This window comes from Argiope bruennichi, chromosome 3 (genome assembly GCF_947563725.1).
Source record: "Argiope bruennichi chromosome 3, qqArgBrue1.1, whole genome shotgun sequence".
Classification (NCBI taxonomy): Eukaryota; Metazoa; Arthropoda; class Arachnida; order Araneae; family Araneidae; genus Argiope; species Argiope bruennichi.
The window spans coordinates 28,979,287-29,001,335 of record NC_079153.1 but is presented as its reverse complement, the minus strand read 5'-3'; the positions used below and the strand labels follow the sequence as shown (position 1 = coordinate 29,001,335).

Genomic DNA, 22,049 nt, shown 5'->3' with positions numbered 1-22,049 from the left:
AATATGCGATGTAATGTTACATGCGTAGCAAGTGTGGCGTGCGTGTGGATTGTTTATGATTTCTCTGGAAAAATTTGTAGTAAATAATTACAAATGGCGGATAAAGGGCAATCACAAACTTCTGGAGGTCAACCTTTAATGAAAATTGGGTATTATATACTAGGTGAAACACTTGGAGTTGGTACATTTGGCAAAGTCAAAAGTAAGTGATATATTTAATTTTTTCTTAAAATTAGAAAAATTGTATTTTACATAAATATAACTTATTGCGGTTCACGACCATGTGCGTTGTAAAATGTAAACAATATGCTATTTAAATGGACACAAAAAAATTTGCATGACATAATTTTAGCTTTGATAAGATGACGATTTTGTTGTGCGAATTATTCCAGAGATTTGTTAATATACACACTCGGCGATTTATGTTTTTTATATTAAAAATCATCACTAATTATTACCTTATTCCTTTATTATCAGCTGCCAAACATGAACTTACTGGACACAAAGTTGCCGTTAAAATACTGAATAGACAAAAAATAAAGAATCTAGATGTCGTTGGGAAAATCAGAAGAGAAATTCAAAATCTCAAATTATTTCGTCATCCTCACATTATTAAACTGTAAGTGAATTCTTTTGATATATTATTATAGTTGTGAAATTATTTCTCCCTTGTTAATAATAATATAAGAAATTTGATGCTTTAGATGTTTTGGATTCCTTAGATATTGTAAATAATAAATACATCTATAGTACTTCTATATAATATAATAAATGTAAATAAATTTATCCATAATTTATATGTCCTGGAATGTATTATAGTTCACATAGTTTAATATAGTTTAAATTATGTTTCTTAAATATCTCACTTGCTTAACATTTGATTATTATTCATATGCCTAAACTGTAAATCCAGTTTTAGCATTTATCAAATATCGTGTGTATTTCTTTTTGTTTTGTTTATCAGAACACTTTTGTAAAAAGAAATTTACCATAGAACAGTGCATCATTTTTAAAATCTTATATGTAGTAATTTTAACTTAGTTTGCTATCTGAATCTTAGATTTCTTTATCATTGTTGTTGAATTATGTTTTATTTCTTAAATAAACTTAATTCAAATCTTAGTAATAAAACATTAGGGAAAAGTAGATAAGAATGGGACATCTGCATTTATGTCGGAATAAAAAACTAGGTTCTATTTCTAGTTTCTCCATTAGATAGAGCAGCTATTGCCCCTTGCTTAATCCTAATTGTTACACCAACTATAATATTATTTATGTTTAAAACAGAAAACCTGATTTTTATGCCACAGCTGTAAATACAAATATTTATTTTTTTAATGATTTTTATTATTTGTAAAATAAAAATATGTAAAATGTATAATAAACTCAAAGCATAGTGTTTACAAATTAACAATCAAATGAAACTTAATTTAGCATGTTCAATGTGATATGCATTTTAAAAGAAAATTCTGTAGAAGGAGGAATTGGACATACTTGATTACATTTCAATACACTTTCTAAATAGCTACATATGCTAATGATAAAGAGGCTAAGCTTTCATAATCCAAAGCATAAAGTAAAATTCCTCTCATTTTCAAAAATTTACTTAAGAACAGCAGTATCTTTAAACATATTTTGTTATTTATTTTTGTTATTAACTGTAACATATAAAGTATGAATACATACTGTAGATCATTCTGTACCATTTCACATAAAAAAAAAAATCTACCTGAAATGATGTTTACCACTTAATTTCTGTTTAGAGAAATTCTACTGTAAATAAAATAATAAGCAATATAATAAATATTAAGTAATGAAAAAAATGAAGCTAAATTATGGATGTTATTAAAGGTTTTGTCACTCTAAATTTAAATTAATTATTAATTTTTATTTTTTATATGAAAATGCCACAAATATGGAAGGAAAAATATCTATGTAGGGAAAAATATATTAAATAATAATATATTACAATCTGTGAAAATAGTAGTAAAAGACAATAAAGCTTTCAAGGTGTAGCAGCATCAATGAAGATTTCAAAATCAACTCTTGTTTGGCATATTCAAAACCATAAATCATTAAATGAAAAGGATTCAAAATATATTATTTATTTATTTTAATTTTCTCAATTCTTGTTCCATTCTTCCCTTATATAAGGGAGGTGTGGGAAAAAAATGTTACAAATTTTAACTACACAAATAAAAGCTCATTTAAATGTATTTTACTGCTCTTGCATTTTTTTTTTTTTTAATGAATTAAAGAATGTACTGTTGACCTTTATAAACTGCATTCTTGGTTGGTCTAAAATAGTGAACTAAAAAAAAAAATTTGCAATCTGTGAACTAAAAAAACTTTTTGTGCAATCTGTCCCACTCCTCCCAGTTTCCCCTGCATTTTGAATTTGTATTTGACCATTAAAAATAATCAAAATACTGATGCTTTTGACAAATAATAAAATATATCTTTTTTATATTTATAGTTATCAGGTTATCAGTACTCCTACAGATATATTTATGATCATGGAATATGTATCTGGAGGAGAACTTTTTGATTACATTGTTAAACATGGGAAAGTAAGTGATTTTATTACTTAGAATCATATCATGTTCTCTTTGCTACAGTGAATTTAAGTCCATATTTAATATTTGCAAAATCTTTGTTTATTGTGTGTGTGTGTGTGTGTGTGTACATGCTTCTGCACAGATTATTTATATGGGAGTGTTTTCCTTGACTATCTGGCATAGTTAACAAATAATTCACAATTATAAAATAAAAAATAATTTATTTTACCAAAATGCTTGGGTGTTTTAATCATATGATTAGGGTAGGAAATGAGTATTTTAGCAACTCCTTCTTTGCTATCTGACCTTCTATTCCACCTCATTAGGCCATGTAGTAGATACATTATTTTAATAATTTAAAACTTGTTTTTATTCATTTTCAATTTGCAACATTTTCCAGTTGATTACACATTGGACATTTTAGGTACATCTATTAAATGCTTGAAATGTGTTTTGAAAGCCATTAGAATGAAGCATAAAATTGATAAATATTATATCACTATTATTGATATTTCATTTTAAATGCATGACAGTAAAAAGATATTTGTTAAGTTAAAATATTGAGATCAGTTAGAATATAAATTAATTGTTTATATTCTGAATGAAAAATAGGAAGATTTATTAATTTTCATTTTTACTTGATAATTTTGATGTCAAATATGGAAATACAAAATAGAACTGATATTTGATTTTTATCATTTTTTTCAAGGCATTCATTAAATATTGTAACATTCTTCTTTCAGTTAAAAGAGGCTGACGCAAGGAGATTCTTTCAACAGATTATTTCTGGTGTTGACTATTGCCATCGTCATATGGTGGTTCATCGAGATCTGAAACCTGAAAATTTATTATTAGATCAGCATCTTAATGTGAAGATAGCAGATTTTGGTAAATTTTTTTTATGTCATCATGAGAATTGGATTTTTAAAATAAATGAGAGATGGTTTATAAATATTGATAATCTAAAATTGTTAGGAAGAAATATACCAATTTTTAGATTAATTATTATTTTTGTGTTTAAGAAAGATTCTTGGCAATAAAATCTTCTTCCCCTTTTTTTGGAAAAATTATAAATACTATATTTTTTTTATCTGGTTATTTTCTATATATTGTTGCATTAGAAAATGTATATAATATAATGTAAAAGATTGATGGCATTTTGAAATCCATTAGTTTTTGTGTCTGTTTTTAGTGTTTTTATAACATAAGCTTTTCTAATATTATTACAATTATTTTTTATTAATATTAAAACTTTTATCTTTTTTCCAGTTGAAGCATACCATTTTAATTTTAAAAAATCAGTCTCATGTTTAGATTTTGCAAAGTTATTTACATTATTTCTCATTGTATTTCATTAACAAAGCATGGAAAATTTTTTCTTGTTTCTACAATCGATTAATAATTGCTCTTTATTTTTCAAATGTGATTTTTATTTTTCATTATAATTAATTAGCATTTAAATATTTTATATAATATGCTAATATTTTTAAGGTTTGTCTAATATGATGATGGATGGTGAATTTCTTAGAACCAGCTGTGGGTCCCCAAATTATGCTGCTCCTGAAGTGATATCTGGAAAGTAAGGATACATTATTAGTAAAATTTGAAAATACTTATTTTATAGAGTACTTATAATCAACAAATGAAATTTTTAAATTTTATATTATTCAATTTTATTCATTAATTTTAATTTTAATTTTAATTTTATCCTTCAATAAAGGTTTATCACCCACTTCAGTATTAATTTAAAGTATTCTAAAGGAAATCTTTCATTTGCTAGTGATACGGTCTATTATTAGAATGTTTTGCATTCTTTACATTTACAAACAGGAAAAGATAGGAGAAAAAAAAATCAGCATATATGAAAGGGAAATTTTGTGCTTTCTTTCGTAGGGTGTTAATCTTTTTTCCTATGAAAGTTTACATGTTAGCTAGAGCCTTGGAGACACATTTATTTATGAGAGCACTACCTACCTTTAGTAGCTTCCATACATTTAAAAATTTGTTATTTTTTTAATACATTAATCAGAAATTCTGTATGTTGTGTGTATATTTTCATTTGTAAATTTAATTCATTTTTTATATTGTCAATATATATATATATATATATATATATATATATTTAATATTGCTAATCATTGTTATTTTACTCTGTATGATATTTATATCTTTATTATTTTTCATTAGTTAATAATAATTCATTACATATTATTCATTATAATTTTAGATTATATGCAGGACCTGAAGTAGATATTTGGAGTTGTGGTGTTATTTTATATGCCTTACTTTGCGGAACGGTACTTTTACTTTTGTATTTTATTGTATATATTTTTTTGCTTAGTATTGCATCTATATTAATTTTACTGAATTATATTTGGTTTTAATTTATTTGTTTAACTTTCTAATGTAAAATTTAAATAAGTGTTCAATATTATTCCAATTAGTTCTTATATTTGAATTTGATAAATAAATATTATTGATGGCAATATCATTGAGTAAAAAAGCTTTTGTTAAGAAAAAAAAATTGATTTGTTTAAATTTTACAGTGTGATTTGTATACTTATGCAGTTATTCATCAAATCGTTTTTCAGTCAGTCTTTTTTCCTCCTTATCATTGTTTGATAAATAATTTATAGCTCTTTATAAACGAAATTATATATAGATTGTGTTAATGAATTCATAATTATCATTAATTTTCTTTTATAATTATTGTTTATTCAGAATAGTTTTTTGTAGCATTGGTCAGAATACATTTATTAATAATATATTTGTAAAATTCCTTTTAGTTGCCTTTTGATGATGAGCATGTACCTACGCTTTTCAGGAAGATAAAATGTAAGTTTAAAAGTTTGTAAAATAAAGGAATAGAAATTTATTTTATAAAATATGATTTTTATTTGATTACACAATACTTGCATAATTTTTCATTGCTTTCTTATTAATTATAAACTGTACCACACAAACATATACATGTCAATTTTTTAAAATGCTAATTAAAATTTTACACTCATAAATAAATTATAATATTACATATAACAGTGGCAATGGATCAATGCATTAATACATGAAATTTTATATAAAAGAATGTTTTAAAACTTGACCTTATAGATTGTTATACATATTAGAAAAGAAATCTTCCTTTAACAGACAAACAGTAATATTTTCTTAAGTAAAGTTAAATCTTGGTCTCTCTTTCATTTTGTTTTATAAAATGCTTAAACATAATTATTTTTGCTGATTGACTTGAAGTGGCTCAACAAATGTTGAGCCTTTTGTGTGCATGAGCAGTGGCTTAATGTTAATTTGAATGGGAAAAACAATTGATTATGTTTTTAATTATCTTGTAATGAATGACTAATTTTTGTATGCATTTTTTTATGGTAATACTATTTAACTGAAAAATCCAAAAGTGTCATCTTGAGTAATGATAGTGCTCGCACTCAAACTTATGTGTTTGTATATGAACGAATCAAAATATGTTGTTTTATTTTTTAATCCAATGTGAAATGTAAATTTTGGACATGATATTTTTTATTTGTTTATTTTAGATTTTTCAGAATATATTAGTATTAATGAATATCTTTTTATTTCAAAATGTCTTTAAGGCTTTTCATTGCAAAAATAGAAGATTTTGAATTTAGTTATGGCTTTTCTAAAAATTTCTCAAACTTTAATTTAAATGAAACTTGAATATATCATAAGAATAGACAATTGAGTCACGAATATTATTACAAAAGAATTCAAAAAATTTTGTTACAAATCTTTATGGAATTCAAACTTAAATTGTTATGCCCTAATTTAGAAATTTTTATATAAATTTTCATATGTCATTGCTTTTTTTAATGATATTATTGATTGCATTTTAAAATAAAAACCTTTAATTGTTGTGATTTTTTTTTATCTTATGTGTAATAGACTAACAGAGCTTTCTTTTAGCTGGTATATTTCCCATTCCTGATTATCTGAATAAATCAGTTGTGAATCTCTTAGTCTATATGTTGCAAGTTGATCCCATGAAAAGAGCTACAATGAATGATATTAAGTATGCCATTTTTTTTATTTGCATATTTTTATAAGTTACTTGAATGTCAATTTTGAAAATACTTTTGTAACTCAAAATTATAATTTTATTATCACTTAAAATGTTTTTATATTTTTAAATTAATTTATTACCTAATCCTCCCAAATGCAGCAAGAATCTGCTTTATTGTTTCAAAGAGTGCTTACTATCTTCATAAAACTTTTTCCTTGCATTTAATTTTGTTTTAAAAAAAGATTGCTGAAAATATTTAATTGAAATTCAAGATTGTCTTATTTATTTAATAAATGGATTGCAGGGTTTTAGTCAATAATTATATCATATATGTAACAAAAAAATTCTAAATTGATTTGATAGATCTTGTTTGTTAAACAATAGTATTATTTGTAACTGAAACAGTTATAAAATATTTTTATTTATTGATTGCCATAAATTCGATTTTCTTTGATTATACTTTATTTTCTCATTTTTCCTATCAATAGTTTCTTTTTTTAAAATAAGAACTTTAAAAAAAATTCATTTTTTTAAATAATATATCTAGATTTGTGTTTTGGGACAATTTCAACAAATACATATTAAGTATATATCATGTACAACTTTTATTAATCTGATATTAATATTGTGTTATGGCTTTTATAGTTAATATCTAAAAACTATATTAACTGTTAAAAATGTTAATTAGTTTATTGTAAAGGGATTTGGTAATCTCTGCAGTGAATAAAAATTGTAAAGTCAAATATGTGATTTCTTGTAAACTAATTACTTGTTTTTTCATTAAAAATGTAGAATTTTACTGCTATATCCTTTAAAAGGATATTAGATTATTATCACCGATTAGATTATTATGTAGCATTTAAATTATTGTAGATTTTTCATAAATAGGAGAGTTAATATTTATAAATTTACTCATTACAGAGAACACGATTGGTTTAAAAAAGACCTCCCTGCTTATTTGTTTCCTGCTTCAAATGATCAAGATACATCACTTATAAACACTCAAGCCTTGATGGAAGTTTGCGAGGTAAGAATAACTTAATGAATGATTATTTTTGTTGTATTTATATGAAAAAAAACAATTTAAATAACAATACTAAATTTTCAAATGAGTTTGTTCTTGTCATGTACATCAACAAACTTTTTATTTTCATCAACTTACTTTTTATTTTCTATATGCAAAGTTTTTAAATAGGAAATATTGTAACTGTCAAAAAATTTGAGCTTGAAATTTTGACAAATCTCAATATTTTAGGCCTCCCTGGTACTGAAAAATTTATTTTTGGATTATGGCTGTCTGTGAACACAGTCATTCAGAAATACTTTTTGCTAGACATATAAAAATTCAGTATATGGTCTTCACACCATATTTCTATCAAATTTTGGATGCAATCTTGTAATAAGAAGTTTCATTGATGAAAAACAAGTGAACACAATGGAAAATATAAAGAGTTAGATAAATAAAATATAATATGTAGATTCATCATTTATATTGTAAATCTATATCAAATTTGAAACCAAATCTGTCAAGGAGTTGATCATCTGTTGCTGTGTACTTTTATATATATATGAAAACATGATTACTCAAAAATGCAATGAAATAAATAAAATTTAGTATGTTAACCTGTTAAATTTTATTTCCATATCGGTTTTTGGTTTTTATTGATTAAAAAAAATTTTAATTTTTTTTTTTTTTTTTTTTCCCACTTTAATTATACCACAGCGCACAAAATTCTCATGTTCAAGTTCTGAGGGAGGGGGACTGAATATTTGTCACTTTCTAAGAATCACAATTTTATCATGAAGTAGGGTGGATAGTACTTTTGTGAGAGAGAAAGTTTTGAAGAGATTTCTTCTGTTGGTTAATTTATATATAATTTTATGTGTTTTTCAGAAATTCTCTGTATCAGAAAGAGAAGTTCATGCTGCCCTTCTCAGTAGTGATCCCCATGACCAGTTAGCAATTGCATATCACTTGATTTTGGACAATAAAAGAATTGAAGATGAGACTTCAAAACTGGAGAAAAATAACTTTTATTGGGCATCTAGTCCACCTCCAACTACTACGAGCAGTGATATAAATGTAAGTAAATTGCTCTATAATAATATAATTGCCGTTTTGTAATAGGCAAATATATTTAAGAAAGTATAAAAATTTAGTGAATTTTATGAAAGGAAGATAAAGTTGTTGAGCATAATTCAAATGTGAATGGTATTGCTTTTATTGAAGAAAGTTGCTTTAATTTTTCGTATGATCAATCGATTTACTTTTTTTTTTTAACTGTTAATATCTGTTGAATAAAGATTAAAATATTTTTATTATTACATTTTAATTGGTTACTTTTATTTAATATCATTTTTAGTATCTATAAGTAAAAGAATTAAGTGGTCTCTTAAAATTAAAAAAAAAATCTAATTATGTTGTTTCTTCTGCTAATTTTAGTTATTGGTACAAAGCTGTTTTATCATAATCATATATTTACAGAATAAATGATGAAAATTAGTTGAAATTTGTATTTAAAAATTAGGATTCGATGCAGTATAATGATAATGCTAATATTCATATTTTGAGATGTATTTGATTTTGCAAAATATTATCAAAAACATTTATTTTCAGTTTAATTTAAAAATTATTACAAATAGACTTTGTATTACATTCTTAAGTATCACTTTTCGCTTTTGTAATTAATATTTTTATGGATTGTATTATAAGTTGAGACAATTAATGATGAAGTAAACCATTATTAGTGAAATTTCATTTAATTATTTAAACAATTGTTATTTTAAAAAAAACTTCTGTATAAAACCTTGGTTTTGGTGTAGAGCTTTGTAATAAAGTTTATTTACTAAAATTTTTTTGGGTTTTCCCCCATTGTGTGAGAGAGCATTGTGTTTATTAGAATGCCTATCCTTTTCTTCTTGTTTATTTTTATGAGAAACAAAGCAACAAGGAAAAAAAAATCTATACTTTTGAATATTAATTTTTATAGTACTTTTTTTTCAAATATATATAATATATACTAATTGTAATGTGTTTATAAAATTTATGGTTGAAACTTATGCTTTGTTAGTTCTGTTTTATTATGCTAGTGTTTATATAGAACATTAACAAATTAATATATGTTGAAATTTAACTGCAATTTTTTTTAGAGATTTATAAAATATTTGTGTGTTTGTTGTAACTGTATTACTTGATTTATTCACATTTTGTTTTTGAAATTGAAATTGTCCTTTATGAATTAAATACAGAATATTCTTCTTAATATATTTATTGCAAAAATAATATTTTTTCTTTAATTCAATTAAAGTCATGGTAACAAAAAAGAAATTTTTTTTTTTCGTTACCATGATTATATTGAATGTTTTCTATGTACTCTAAGCATATGATTTTGTCACAAAAATATGATATGGATAATTTAAATTATTCTTCATTTATAAAGTTTAGCATGCCCCCCCCCCCTTTAAAAATATGGCAGAATTTCCATAATATGTTTATCTGCAGACTTTATCTATTAAAAATATAAATGGTTTAAAAAATTGTTGGTGTTACAAAGTGGTTATTGCCATTTATGTTTTTTTTTTTTTTTTTGTTTGTTTTTTTCCCCCTCTCCTCTGGCATTTAAAAAAAAAAAAAAAAAAAAAAAACTTTTCCGGTTGAAATGGCAATTTTTATTTTTCAGTGTTGAATGTCTGTATTATTGTATTTATCTTTTGCTTTTTAGATGTTTTAATAAATATATTTTCAGAGTCCTGGTAAAAGTCATCCAGAACGAATTGGAGGTAAAACTTTATTTCATTTCTTTATTTATAAACTTTTATTTATATGAGGGTTTTTTATTGCATATGTTTCATTATCATGGGAATTATAATTCCCTATATATTATTATTTCATTTATTTATCTCTAGTCTTTAATCCGATATTTTGTTTTATATCTTGTTATGATATAATATGGGAAATTAAAATAAGAACATAGTTTAGAATTTGAATATGACTCTGTAATGAACATTAATTTTTATAATTATTAACTTAATTTGAGAAATATAAATAAAATATCTAAAAAAGTATCATTATATTAAAATTCGCTAAGAAATATTATTAAAAGGAGTTAGAATATAGTGTACGTGTTTTAAATGTGTAGTTTAATTTTTGTTATTCATTGCAGTTTCAATTTCGAACCGCCAGAGAATGATGAGTGGTGGTAACAGCACTGATAAAAGTAAAGGTACTCCAATGAAAAGAGCAAAATGGCATTTAGGTGATCTTTTTATTCATCTTTATATTTGATTAAATAATTATGTTTTAATCTTGGGGAACATTTAAAGTTTAATCTAAAGAGATATTTGTTGTGTTTGTTATTAAAATTTAAAAGTAGATATGTTTTGACAATATATTTGATCAAATATTTTGAATATCTCATTATATTAATTAAATTATTTCAAAAGAAATTTTTAAAAAGAAAACATTAAACCTGGTTGAATTGATTTAAGAATTTCATGTATAATCATTTTTACGTTATACATTATGTAATGCATTTTCTTCATTTATTTAAGTGTAAAAAGAAATCAATTGGTTGCATTTTGAATTAAGAGCAATTTTTTAATGCTCTAAAACTGCCTATAATGTTATCAATATGATTTTTTTTTAAACCTGTAAGTACTTCTATGAATGATTAATGTATTCAAAAAATTTGTTATTGAAGTAATTTTAATTTTTATTTCATAATGTGTTTATACATGATGGAAAATATAATTATAATGTACCATATTTGAATTAAATTATTGTTCTTTTTTTTCAGGCATTAGGTCCCAAAGCAAACCATTTGATATTATGACAGAAGTATATAGAGCCATGAAAGCTTTGGATTTTGTAAGGAATTCTTGTTTGAATTTTAACTTTTGTTCCTTCCCTTTTATTCTAGAACACTATCATTTCTTTTGATAATAATATTAAATTATTATTTTCAGGAATGGAAAACAGCAAATCCTTTCCATATCATTGTCAGAAGATATCATCCAGTTACTAAAAAATATGTAAGTGTGAAGTTAAGGCTTCTTCATATTTAAATGACAGTAATGAAGATTAAATTTAAACAAAAATATTTCTATTTATTATTTTATTTTTTCAGACAAAAATGACTCTTCAGCTCTACCAAGTAGATTATAAAAGTTACCTACTTGATTTTAAGTCCCTTGCAAACAATGAAGAACCTAATGATAGTCAAAGTAAGTTATCCAATTAAATAATTTATCATTAGTTTTTATTAATAATCAAAATATATATATATATACTAAAATTTTCTTTTATAATGAATTCTTAACTGATGTTTAAAAAAATTAATTGATTATATGTTGATTATTTTATTCAATTTTATTATTTGTTTCTTGCAAATTTAAATATGGTGGAAAGGTTCTTTTTTAATTTTTAGAATGGACTCTTAAACTTGATTATAAGCAATTCTTTATTTTTATTACATTCTGAAATTTTCTATATTTCTACTGTTGTTGGTATCTTCCTTTACATAATAAACACATAATGTGCAGTTAAAATATTTAAAAACTGATTTTTTTATAGTCTTTATTTTTTATAGTCTATTTCATAATTTTGTATAATATTCCAAAAGTGTAATGCCAGTAAAGAAGAATATTTCTTTTACTGTTATTGTGCTAGGAGGAAAATAGTGAAGTACATAGCAAGTTGATATATATAATTATGCTTTATCCATATTATATAAGTAGAAAAATAATTCATTAATTTGTAATATATATATTAGTTAACAATATGAAAAAGAAATGTAACAATATAAATCAATCTTAATTTTTTTTTTTTTTCATTTAGATTTCTTTTCTGAATTTTTACTAAATAATTTCTATTTGTCACATATTGATAACTAAAAACTTCTGTATAATAGTTTTTTATAAACTAACTTAACTTCACAAATGCTCATAATCTTTGGATATAAGAGTGATGGTATCAAAATGCATGCATCTGAGAGCCAGAATTATTATATATTAAAAGCTTCAATATTGATTTTTTAATCTATATGGTATATTATTAGAACACTGTGTACCATATTCTTAATTATAAAATGATTATTATATTCTCAAAAATATTGAAGTAAAGAAAATTAGTGAAGAAATTTTTGTATTTCATAAATAAGTGAATTTTTGCCATATATATTGCATATTTTTATTATGATACGGCTGTATAATTTATGAGTGTCCAAATTTCCAAACAAAGTTATATTTTAAAATACAATTCTCACCAGCTCTTAAATTTTACTCAGAATATGATTATCAAATAGGAAAACTAAGCAACTGCCTAGGAGCTCCTAATGGTTGATATATTTTTTATGTGATATTTTTGGAGTATATTAATTTTAAGCTTTCATTTAATTTATAAAGCCCATACATTCGAATTGGTTCAAATTAAGATCAAATTCTGCTTAAATGTAAGAACATTATTTTAAAATTCCTAATAGAAATCTTTTAAAGTTTTATATTCATGCATTTATTTAAAAACTCTAAAAATATGTTGCTTTGTAATTTTAAAAATGTCCGATTCTGTAATTAAATAATATTTAGATTGTATATAATATTTTATAAATATTTCTTTTAAAATACTTTTAAATTTGATTCTTAATTTTTTTTTTTTTTTGTATTTAAAATTTTTAAACCATCTCTCTCAAAATGGGCCTATAATTAAATTAAATTTTTTTCTCCATTTGCTACATAAAACTGTTTATATAGAGAAACTGATGTAGAAAATTAGAAAGAGGGAAGGTGTATCCCAAAGTTTGCAATGAACCCATAAGGATCCATAGAAGAATTTATCTGACACTGACTTTTCTAAGAAGCAATTCTTATTTCAAAATATGAGTTAATATTATATGTTTTCTAGCTTATTAACCAAAATTTTATATATTATAAAATAATTTGAAAGATTTGCCCAGAGTAATTTCAGAAAAATATAAGTAAAAATTAATTTTTATAATCGTACTTATTTGCAGCTAAATTTATAACTGATATTATAACTATTTTTATGTTTATCATTATCTTATTATACATATAAAAGGATTTATCAGTTATTAAATGACATATTAGCCTGAATTTCTTATCCCGATATCAATCTCTTTCTAGGTTCTTCTGAATCCATTTCGTCCAGTTGCCAACAATCATACAATATTATGGAATTTTTTGAAATGTGTGCTGCTTTGATTGCACAGTTAGCTCGCTAGGTTCTTTCTTCAAATATATTTTTTAGGGTTTTTGGATTTTTGTGTTCAAAAAGTTATGTATGAAATATCTGTCTTTGTTATGTGATATGTACATTTTTGAATACTACCCGAGTGTCTGTATATAATCCTAACCATATGTATGTAAATATAGCTGAGTGCTTTATGGCAGCATGTACATAGCTAGTTGCTGCAATTTAACCTATATGAATTATTATATATGTATATTAAGGTATATGCTTGTGATGATAATTAGTCAATATTTTAAAGTATCATTTTAAGAAATTTTCAATCAGCAATATTTGTAGAGTTTATATATTTACATTTTTTTTAGAATAGAAGCACTGAATTTTTTAGAAGCAGTTGCAGAGACTGTTTAATGCAAAATGGGATACATATGTACCTGCATTGTGCTTTTTCATAAAAGGATCAGGGTTACAACTATGCAAAAAGCAAGGCATAAAAATGACAAAATGTTGCTTGCTTTGATTTTTTTTATATTTGTATTTGTTAATTTTTTTAAAGATATTATTGAAAGTTAAAAATTTTTTTATGGTAAATGCCTTAAATAACAGAGCCTTCATAATTTAAATCTGATTACAAATCTTAAATGTTCTTCATTTCTACTAACTTAATTTTTATTTTTTAGACACCTTTTTATTTTAAATTTTCAACACAGCAGCATTTTTTATATTTGTCTAGGATATAAATTATGAGGGTTCTGTATAATTATTATTTGAAAACAAGTAAATATTGTATCATATGAAGTTTACACTGTTGTTGGATTGTAGTATTCAAATAAATTTTTACTTCAGTTACTGAACTGAATCATTGGAATAGAATTTACAAAATATTTTTAATTTTTCAAATTAAAGTGTAACTAGATTGGCAAATTCAGTGGTTTAAAACAATTTAAAATCGAAAAACAATCTTTCTTGAATAATTTCACAACTCAAAATGCGAGTTACTTCAAATAAATAGTGAGTTACTGTTAAACAATTACTTTTGCCTTATACTTTTGTTTTTTAAAAATATATTTAATCATCTCTAAGTAAGAACATCTCCACTATTGTGATTTATGGCCTTTTTAAGTGGAGGTGGGCTTCTGAATAGGTCTGATACATAAATGCTCTTTCTTATTATTGAACTATTGAGATTTTTTGTTTGTTTGTTTTCTTTACACATCTTTATTCTAGTTGCTTTTTAGTATAAGGTTTCTGGAGCTCCTATATCTCTGAAACATTTTAATCCATATCAAAATAATATTTTTATTTTCTGGAAGGGTATGGATATGGTTTTTGTTATCAGGTTTGGGTTAGCTTCTATAGTGATGTCGAATATTAGAGAGCTGCAGGACATTGAATACTAGTTCCCGTCCTATTTAGTCTATGCTATACGCACAAATGAACTTTATTTCTTCATTATGAGTTTAAAAATTGCTTAATCTGCCACATAGTATTATTGCCATATGATAAATATTGAGAAATTATTGTAATTGGACCAAGATCTTGTAAATAAGAAAGCTCACATGAAGTGAATTTAGTGCATCAAATTTTTATGAAACTTTCTGGTGGCTGGAAATATGGAAATAAAATAGCAGTTAAATGAAATTAATATGACTAATAACATCTACAAAAATGTTATATTTTGAGTAGAATTGTAATAATATCACACAGACATTTTTATATATATTTGAAAAGGTTAATCTTTTTAATTTTTAAGAATTTAAACTATTTTCATTTATTTAAGCAAGCATATGGCTCTATATTGTATTACATGCTATTAAGGTATTAAAAAAATGTATATAAAAATGAACCAAAATAATGACCTATATACTTTTTTTCCTATTGAAGTGGTAAACATCATGTAGGATATACACTGTTACATGCTGTTCATCTACTAAAATAGAGTATTCTATTGTATTACAAAAAACATAAATAAATAAATGTTTACAGCTCATTAAGTTTGCACTTTATTTAAAAAATAATGAATTATTTCTGTTGACATTTTAAACATGTGTACAGAAATTAGATGTTATGATTTTCAGATACATTTGCAGTGCATTAGAACATTTTTGATATGATTGTACTTTGAAAAAATTTGCCTGAGAATGAAACTTTAAAAATTAACTTTTAGATTTCCATTTTTAAATTTGAAATGAAAATTTGTTCTCATATTTAATGATGATGCTGAAGTATTTCAAAAATTTAACCTCCACAGCACCACTGAATTATTGAGTAATACTATTACTTTTGATTAAATAATTGTAATATGAAGATGTATCTATCCCCCCCCCCCCCGCCCCCGCCCAAATCCTTATTATATGATTTTTGCTCCAAAAAAATGCAAATGAAGTATTTCAAAAATTTAACCTCCACAGCACCACTGAATTATTGAGTAATACTATTATTTTTGATTAAATGATTGTAATATGAAGATGTATCTATTTCCCCCCAAATCCTTATTATATGATTTTTGCTCCTAAAATATGCTTTAATTAAAATTGCTATACAAATGCCTTTAATATATTCCTTATAATTCTATATATTTACTGAATTAAAAATCATATTCTTCAAAGTAATGTTTAAAAATGATAAAATAAGACTATATTTGATTAAATATTGAGATGAAAAGAAAAGATCATAAAAAATTATAATTCAGTTCTTAATTTTAAAGAATCATGATAAATGTAGTGAATGTTGCTCTTCTAAATTCTTAATGTTATGTATGTCTGTTGGAGTCCCTCCTAAGAATAGACAGTATAAATAATTTTAAATATTTAAGGTGCTCTTTATAAAAGAAAGTGATCTGATATCTTTAATTCATCATTCTTAAAAATGAATTTAAATACGTATGCCTTAGAAGATATTTATTATTGATGAGGAGGATTGGATGTTGATAATTTAAAAAAACTAAATTTAAACTCAAATTCGTTATTTTCAAGGCAATAAAGTTGTTAATTATATTTAACTGTGTCTGTTATATTTAAATATGACTTATATTTTTAAATTATGGTATAATAGTTTTTAGAATGGATCAGGATTTAATTTCAACTCTTTAAATTTTGAGGCTCAAATAAAATATTTCTTACTGATATCACCTCTTGGAATGGACACTAATTCAATAGATCAAAATAAATAATGTATAAATTAATAAAAGAAAATCTTTTAAATTTCTAGCTAATTTAACAAATCTAACATCATTGTTTTTTTTTTGTTTTTTGTTTTTTTTCTTTCTCTCTCTTTCCTAACCAAATTGACCCGAAACATTGATCATCATTCCGAATAATTTAATCACTATCAGAACTTTAGAACCATTTTTAACTTGCATAATGATTCTTTTTGCCATGATTGCAACAGCATCAATGATATTGTTTATATATTATTGTCCTTCAAAAAGTTTTCTTACTACAGAAATATTATTTTTTCAGAACTTTTCATCATATTTTATAATATCTGATTTAAAGTACTGTATGATACCATTTCGAAATCAAATTCAAGATACCGATTAGCATGTTAATTAATAACCAGCAGCAAAATAATTAATCATAGAGATATTATTGCTTACAAAAATTCTTTGACTCAGTATATTATTGATAAATGTTTCTGTAGTTTCATGATTGGATTTTAGTCGTTTGTTCAAATTTTGTAATAGTCAGGATTTTCTATACAGGAAATCAAGTCTAAAGATGAGATTCACATGTTATTGTTTTAGTACTTTTTGAAATAGCATTCCAAGTATTTATTACCTATTTTCGTTTCTGGCTGAAGCTTGTTGTATGCATCACAATAGTATTTGTTTAACGTGATGTACAAAATTGGTGTTATAGAAGTTGCACCCATCCTTCATAAGTTTTCCGTTTTGACTTTCACTCAAATGCAGAGTATATTTTTGTCTCATCAATGATGTATTGATACCCTACCCCCTACCCCTTTTTTTTTAAAATGAAAAATATAAACATTAAAATTACTGAAAGGATATTAAGTTATAATTCCATTTTTAGTAAGGAATGCTGCAATCAGGCAACAAATAATGTTATAGAAGCAAGGTATGAATATTATTAATGCAGATGAATGATATGACAGACATCGGTTGTTGATCATATCAGTGCTACATAAATTTTATAATTGACTACCAAAAAAAAGTATATTCCTATTCCATATAAGAATTAAATAATTAAAAACAGTTTTTAAAAATTGGGATAAAATCTATCTGGAATTATTTCCAAAGCTTAATCTTATTTTAAGATTTGCTTTTCAAATTCGTTCTTTTCATTGTGCTAGAAGCTTTCTTATGCATTCTAACTTTTCATAAAAAGTGGTATTGTTTCATTGCACTAGGTTTGCAAATTAATTTTGGGGAATTTACAATAGATGGTGTTATTTATGTTATATCACACCAGACACATCTGTAACTATATTCATGTAAAGGTCTATTATTAGACTTTACTTTTTATTATGTGTCATTTTGTTGTTAAAGTGTAAACAGAAGTGGATTTTTTTTTTCCACTCAATTCCTAAGATATCAAATTATGAGGTAGCAAAATCCCATTTGTGAAAAGATTTACTTTTCTTGTTTAATTTTAAGAAAAATGTTGTTGGAATTTTATAGTAAACATATTCCATCGATTAAAAAAAAAATCCATTCAGTCTTGGTTTTGAAGTTTTAGAAATGGAAATATTTCGAATGTCAAAGAATGCCCAGATCAATCGACACATTTCGGAAAATGAAGGATTGAAAGTATTACTCGACCAAGTTATCTGTTTGAACGTAAAGCCCCGTGCCATGGCCCGTTGCTTTTACGGATGTAGTCGCAAATCTGCCATCTGACCCATTGTAGGACCACTCTCGCTTATGGGCGTCGATTGGGAGCTCCCCGCAAACTGTTGGTCAAAGAACCCCAGAAAACCAAAAGTGTGTGGAAAGAGGGCAGACTCGAGGCGTACTTGGGCAGTCGGAACAGGGCTTAAGATGAGCTTGCTGAATTAGAAGAAGCGTTAGGAAAAGCGGAATTGCATCCCTGTTAATGACCCACTAGCCCTAACCCACTCCCACCCATCGCGAAGAGTTTCGTTGGGAAAAATCTTGACCACTTCGGAACGGTTGTTGAGAACTGATAATTAATGAATATGATAATTTAAAAAATCATCTTAAAAGTTAAATTGAAATATCCAGCTAATGGTTTTAGTCGGCAGAATAACTACACTTGGCAAAAGAGTCGACAAGATAACAAATCAGTAAAGTGTTGCAGTTTCGGTTTTCAATTTTAAAGCAATAGACGGTTTGATTGTGAATCCCATGACATAGAAAGTATAAGCAACTGTTTCATTCATAGCCCTTTGGCATACTTCTATGTATCAAAGGGCACTACATAAAGCCCCATGAATTATATAATTCTTCAATACAAACTAAGTTTATTGAATATATCAATTAAGGGCAGTGGTGGCCTGGTGGTAAGGTCTCGGTTTCTGAGCCGTAGGGTTTCAGGTTCGAGACCCCATTCCACCGAAGAACCGCCGTGTCAGGGGGTCTGTTGCACGCTAAATCCGTCAGGTCCAAACGTCCTTCCGTTGATGTGGTGTGGAGAGGGGGGTGCCAGCTCAGGTGTCGTCCTCGCCATCTGACCGCGGTTTAAAATTACGAGGTCCGTCCCAAAATAGCCCTAGTGTTGCTTTAAACGGGACGTTAATATAACTAAACTAAATATATCAATTACAGGTGCTTTAAATCGAGTTTTGATAAAATACATTAGGAATAAATTACGGGCAGTCAAATTTGTTTAGTGATATAACATGCAGTTTTCCTCGTACTGTTAACTACTCTATTAATTATAATTATTTTCTAATAAATAAGCTAATGGGATAAAAATCACCTTATGGAAGAGTTGATTCATTTGGATCATCACATGTGTATATATATGTTACAGTCAATGTGAATAATTGGTTATTATTAGTACTAACCGCCCATTATTAATAATAACCAATTATTCACATTGACCGTAGCATATATCGATGCCGCTCCAATGCTTATGATTTGAATTATTTAATTATATAATAAATGTCACGTTTCAACAAATATCTAAAAAATTCTATATTCTAGAACAGGATTTAAATTTGAAAGTTTTTTTTTTTTTTTAATTAACCGTCTTTAGCTATCAATTGACTGGCCAGGAATTTTGGTTGCGTTTACTTTCAATTAAATATTCTGTGAATAGCATGGTGGTGAAGATTCTTTCTTTGAAAATAGGAAAAAGAAAAATTCAGATGGAAATTTGATCTGTGTTAGTTTAATAGACTAAAACTTACGCTGCTCATACATGAGCCATTCTAATCCATTTATATTTCATAACATCACTGCGCTTTAATTGTCCGTTTCATCATCTGGTAATTTCTACTTCTAAACTGTCATATAAACTACATAGATATTAGATTTTTTCTTGCTTAGTTTTCAACTACAGAAGAAAATCAGGCATTTCAATATCTGATGAAACAATGAAAACCGTCTGAATTTCAGAGCAACAATATAGAAATTTTAGTGTTTCTTCTGGGATTAATATAATTATGAATCTATTGTCACAATGCAAATTTATTTGAAGTCAAAACTATAAAGTGTAAAACATTGTTTTATTTCTGAATTGTTCTGAATGAAATAGGCTGTACAATGTGTTAACTGTGTTTAATTTTTTAAGGACTTTTATTCACTGAAGGACTCCGACTGCTTTGCAAATTATTCATTCAAAGAAGATACGCATTTTCTCACTTATTAGCAAATGAACATGTTAGATATGAACTGGTACAATACACTTTTATTCTGTAGTTAATAGTAAAATTGTTGTATTTTCAGTGTGCTGTATACTTTTAATTGCTAAAGTTAATTATTTAAATAATACTTTAAAAAATTTCTTTTTTATAATTGAGTAATCTGTTTCATAATATTAAAAATAAACTTAAATTTTAAAACTAAATATATCAGTTAATTTTTTTTTTCTTGATATACATTCCTTATGAGATCCAATATTTTTTTCGAATATTTATTGTTTTCCCGTGAAGTTCAGGTTAGCCATGATCCATTGTATCTTTAACATAGCATTTGTAATTGGAATGAAATAACACTATCTCCTATTTTGGCTTCACGAGAATATTCAGACAATAACAAAAATTATAATTTGATATCAATGAAGAGAATAATCCTCGTTCTCTACCCCTCAAAAAAAAAAAAAAAATCATGTTGAAATCAGATTATTAGTGGACATCTGATTTCCATTTCCAGAATAATTTGATGTCTTCCTATTTTATTTATTCTTGTTTATAACTGTCATTGAAAACACTGTAACTATTGTTTATTTACTTATATATTAGACAAGTGGTGTAATTCATTTCTTTTCTCAAAAATGTTTAGTTAAAAATCGAAACTAATGCACAAATTCAATTCATTTTCTGTGTTAATTTATATCTAGAAGTTTTTAAAATGATAGCACAAAATATTTATTATCTTAACTTAATACCTCTTTTACACAGTACCGTAACTTCTGGGACACAGAATGCAGTTTAAAAATTGTGATCCTCCCACATCTGATTTTAAAGATATTTAAACTTGTTTACAGAATTTTAATACACAATGATACTTAGCATTACATCAATTTAATCAAACTCAAACTTATCATAGTTTTTTTTCCCCCGCTTCGAAATTTACATTTGTATTATATTTTAAAATGAGAAATTTAGAATATGAAATTTAAAAAAAAAAGACTATTTCTTTTTCAAAAATGATACAGACGCAATACTACAAACCTGATCAAATTACTGAAGCAATAGAAGTTGTTAATCTTCTAACTGAACATATAATTTCTAAGTAATCTTCTGTTTAGAATTTAATAATAACGATGCTAGTTGACTTATTTAATTCTTAAAACAAAGAGTTGATGCCGGCGTCCTGGCATATGGGGAGCGTGTCTTCCCCCCTTTTTCATGATCTGGGCGTCCCGGGTTTGAATCCCGCTTTGGGCATACTTGTTCATCTTTGTTTTATCTGTGAGGTGTGTGAATGTGCGTCCCTGTAAAAAGGGGTTGTGCAAGCGAATGTGTGTAAGTTTCATGAACTAGAAGTCAGACTTCTGCTCTCGGGTGCTCAGGGGTCTTTACCTTCAGAAGCTACTGCAACCCCTTTCCGTGGTAAAGCGGACACGACATCATCATCAACAAAGAGTTGATAACCGATAAGTTTATA

At 25.5% G+C, this 22,049-nt stretch overlaps 1 protein-coding gene across 1 annotated transcript; it reads left to right on the top strand.

The window, feature by feature from the left end:
- The first annotated feature begins 10 nt into the window (after nucleotides 1-10).
- LOC129963185 (5'-AMP-activated protein kinase catalytic subunit alpha-2-like) lies at nucleotides 11-15,782 on the top strand. Its single transcript, XM_056077348.1, has 16 exons — nucleotides 11-202; nucleotides 478-619; nucleotides 2,477-2,570; nucleotides 3,302-3,446; nucleotides 4,050-4,137; nucleotides 4,786-4,855; nucleotides 5,345-5,393; nucleotides 6,495-6,600; nucleotides 7,513-7,618; nucleotides 8,486-8,674; nucleotides 10,338-10,371; nucleotides 10,755-10,847; nucleotides 11,388-11,458; nucleotides 11,557-11,622; nucleotides 11,718-11,814; nucleotides 13,729-15,782. The coding sequence occupies exons 1-16, from the start codon at nucleotides 94-96 to the stop codon at nucleotides 13,824-13,826; spliced, it is 1,557 nt and encodes a 518-aa protein (XP_055933323.1). The 5' UTR covers nucleotides 11-93; the 3' UTR covers nucleotides 13,827-15,782.
- Nucleotides 15,783-22,049: the final 6,267 nt, after the last annotated feature.

Coding starts and splice junctions, on each gene's coding strand:
- LOC129963185 (XM_056077348.1), top strand. CDS start 94: ATGGCGGATAAAGGGCAATCACAAACTTCTGGAGGTCAACCTTTAATG. Junction 5,394..6,494: donor GCTTTTCAGGAAGATAAAAT/GTAAGTTTAAAA, acceptor GCTTTCTTTTAG/CTGGTATATTTCCCATTCCT. Junction 11,623..11,717: donor ATCCAGTTACTAAAAAATAT/GTAAGTGTGAAG, acceptor TTATTTTTTCAG/ACAAAAATGACTCTTCAGCT.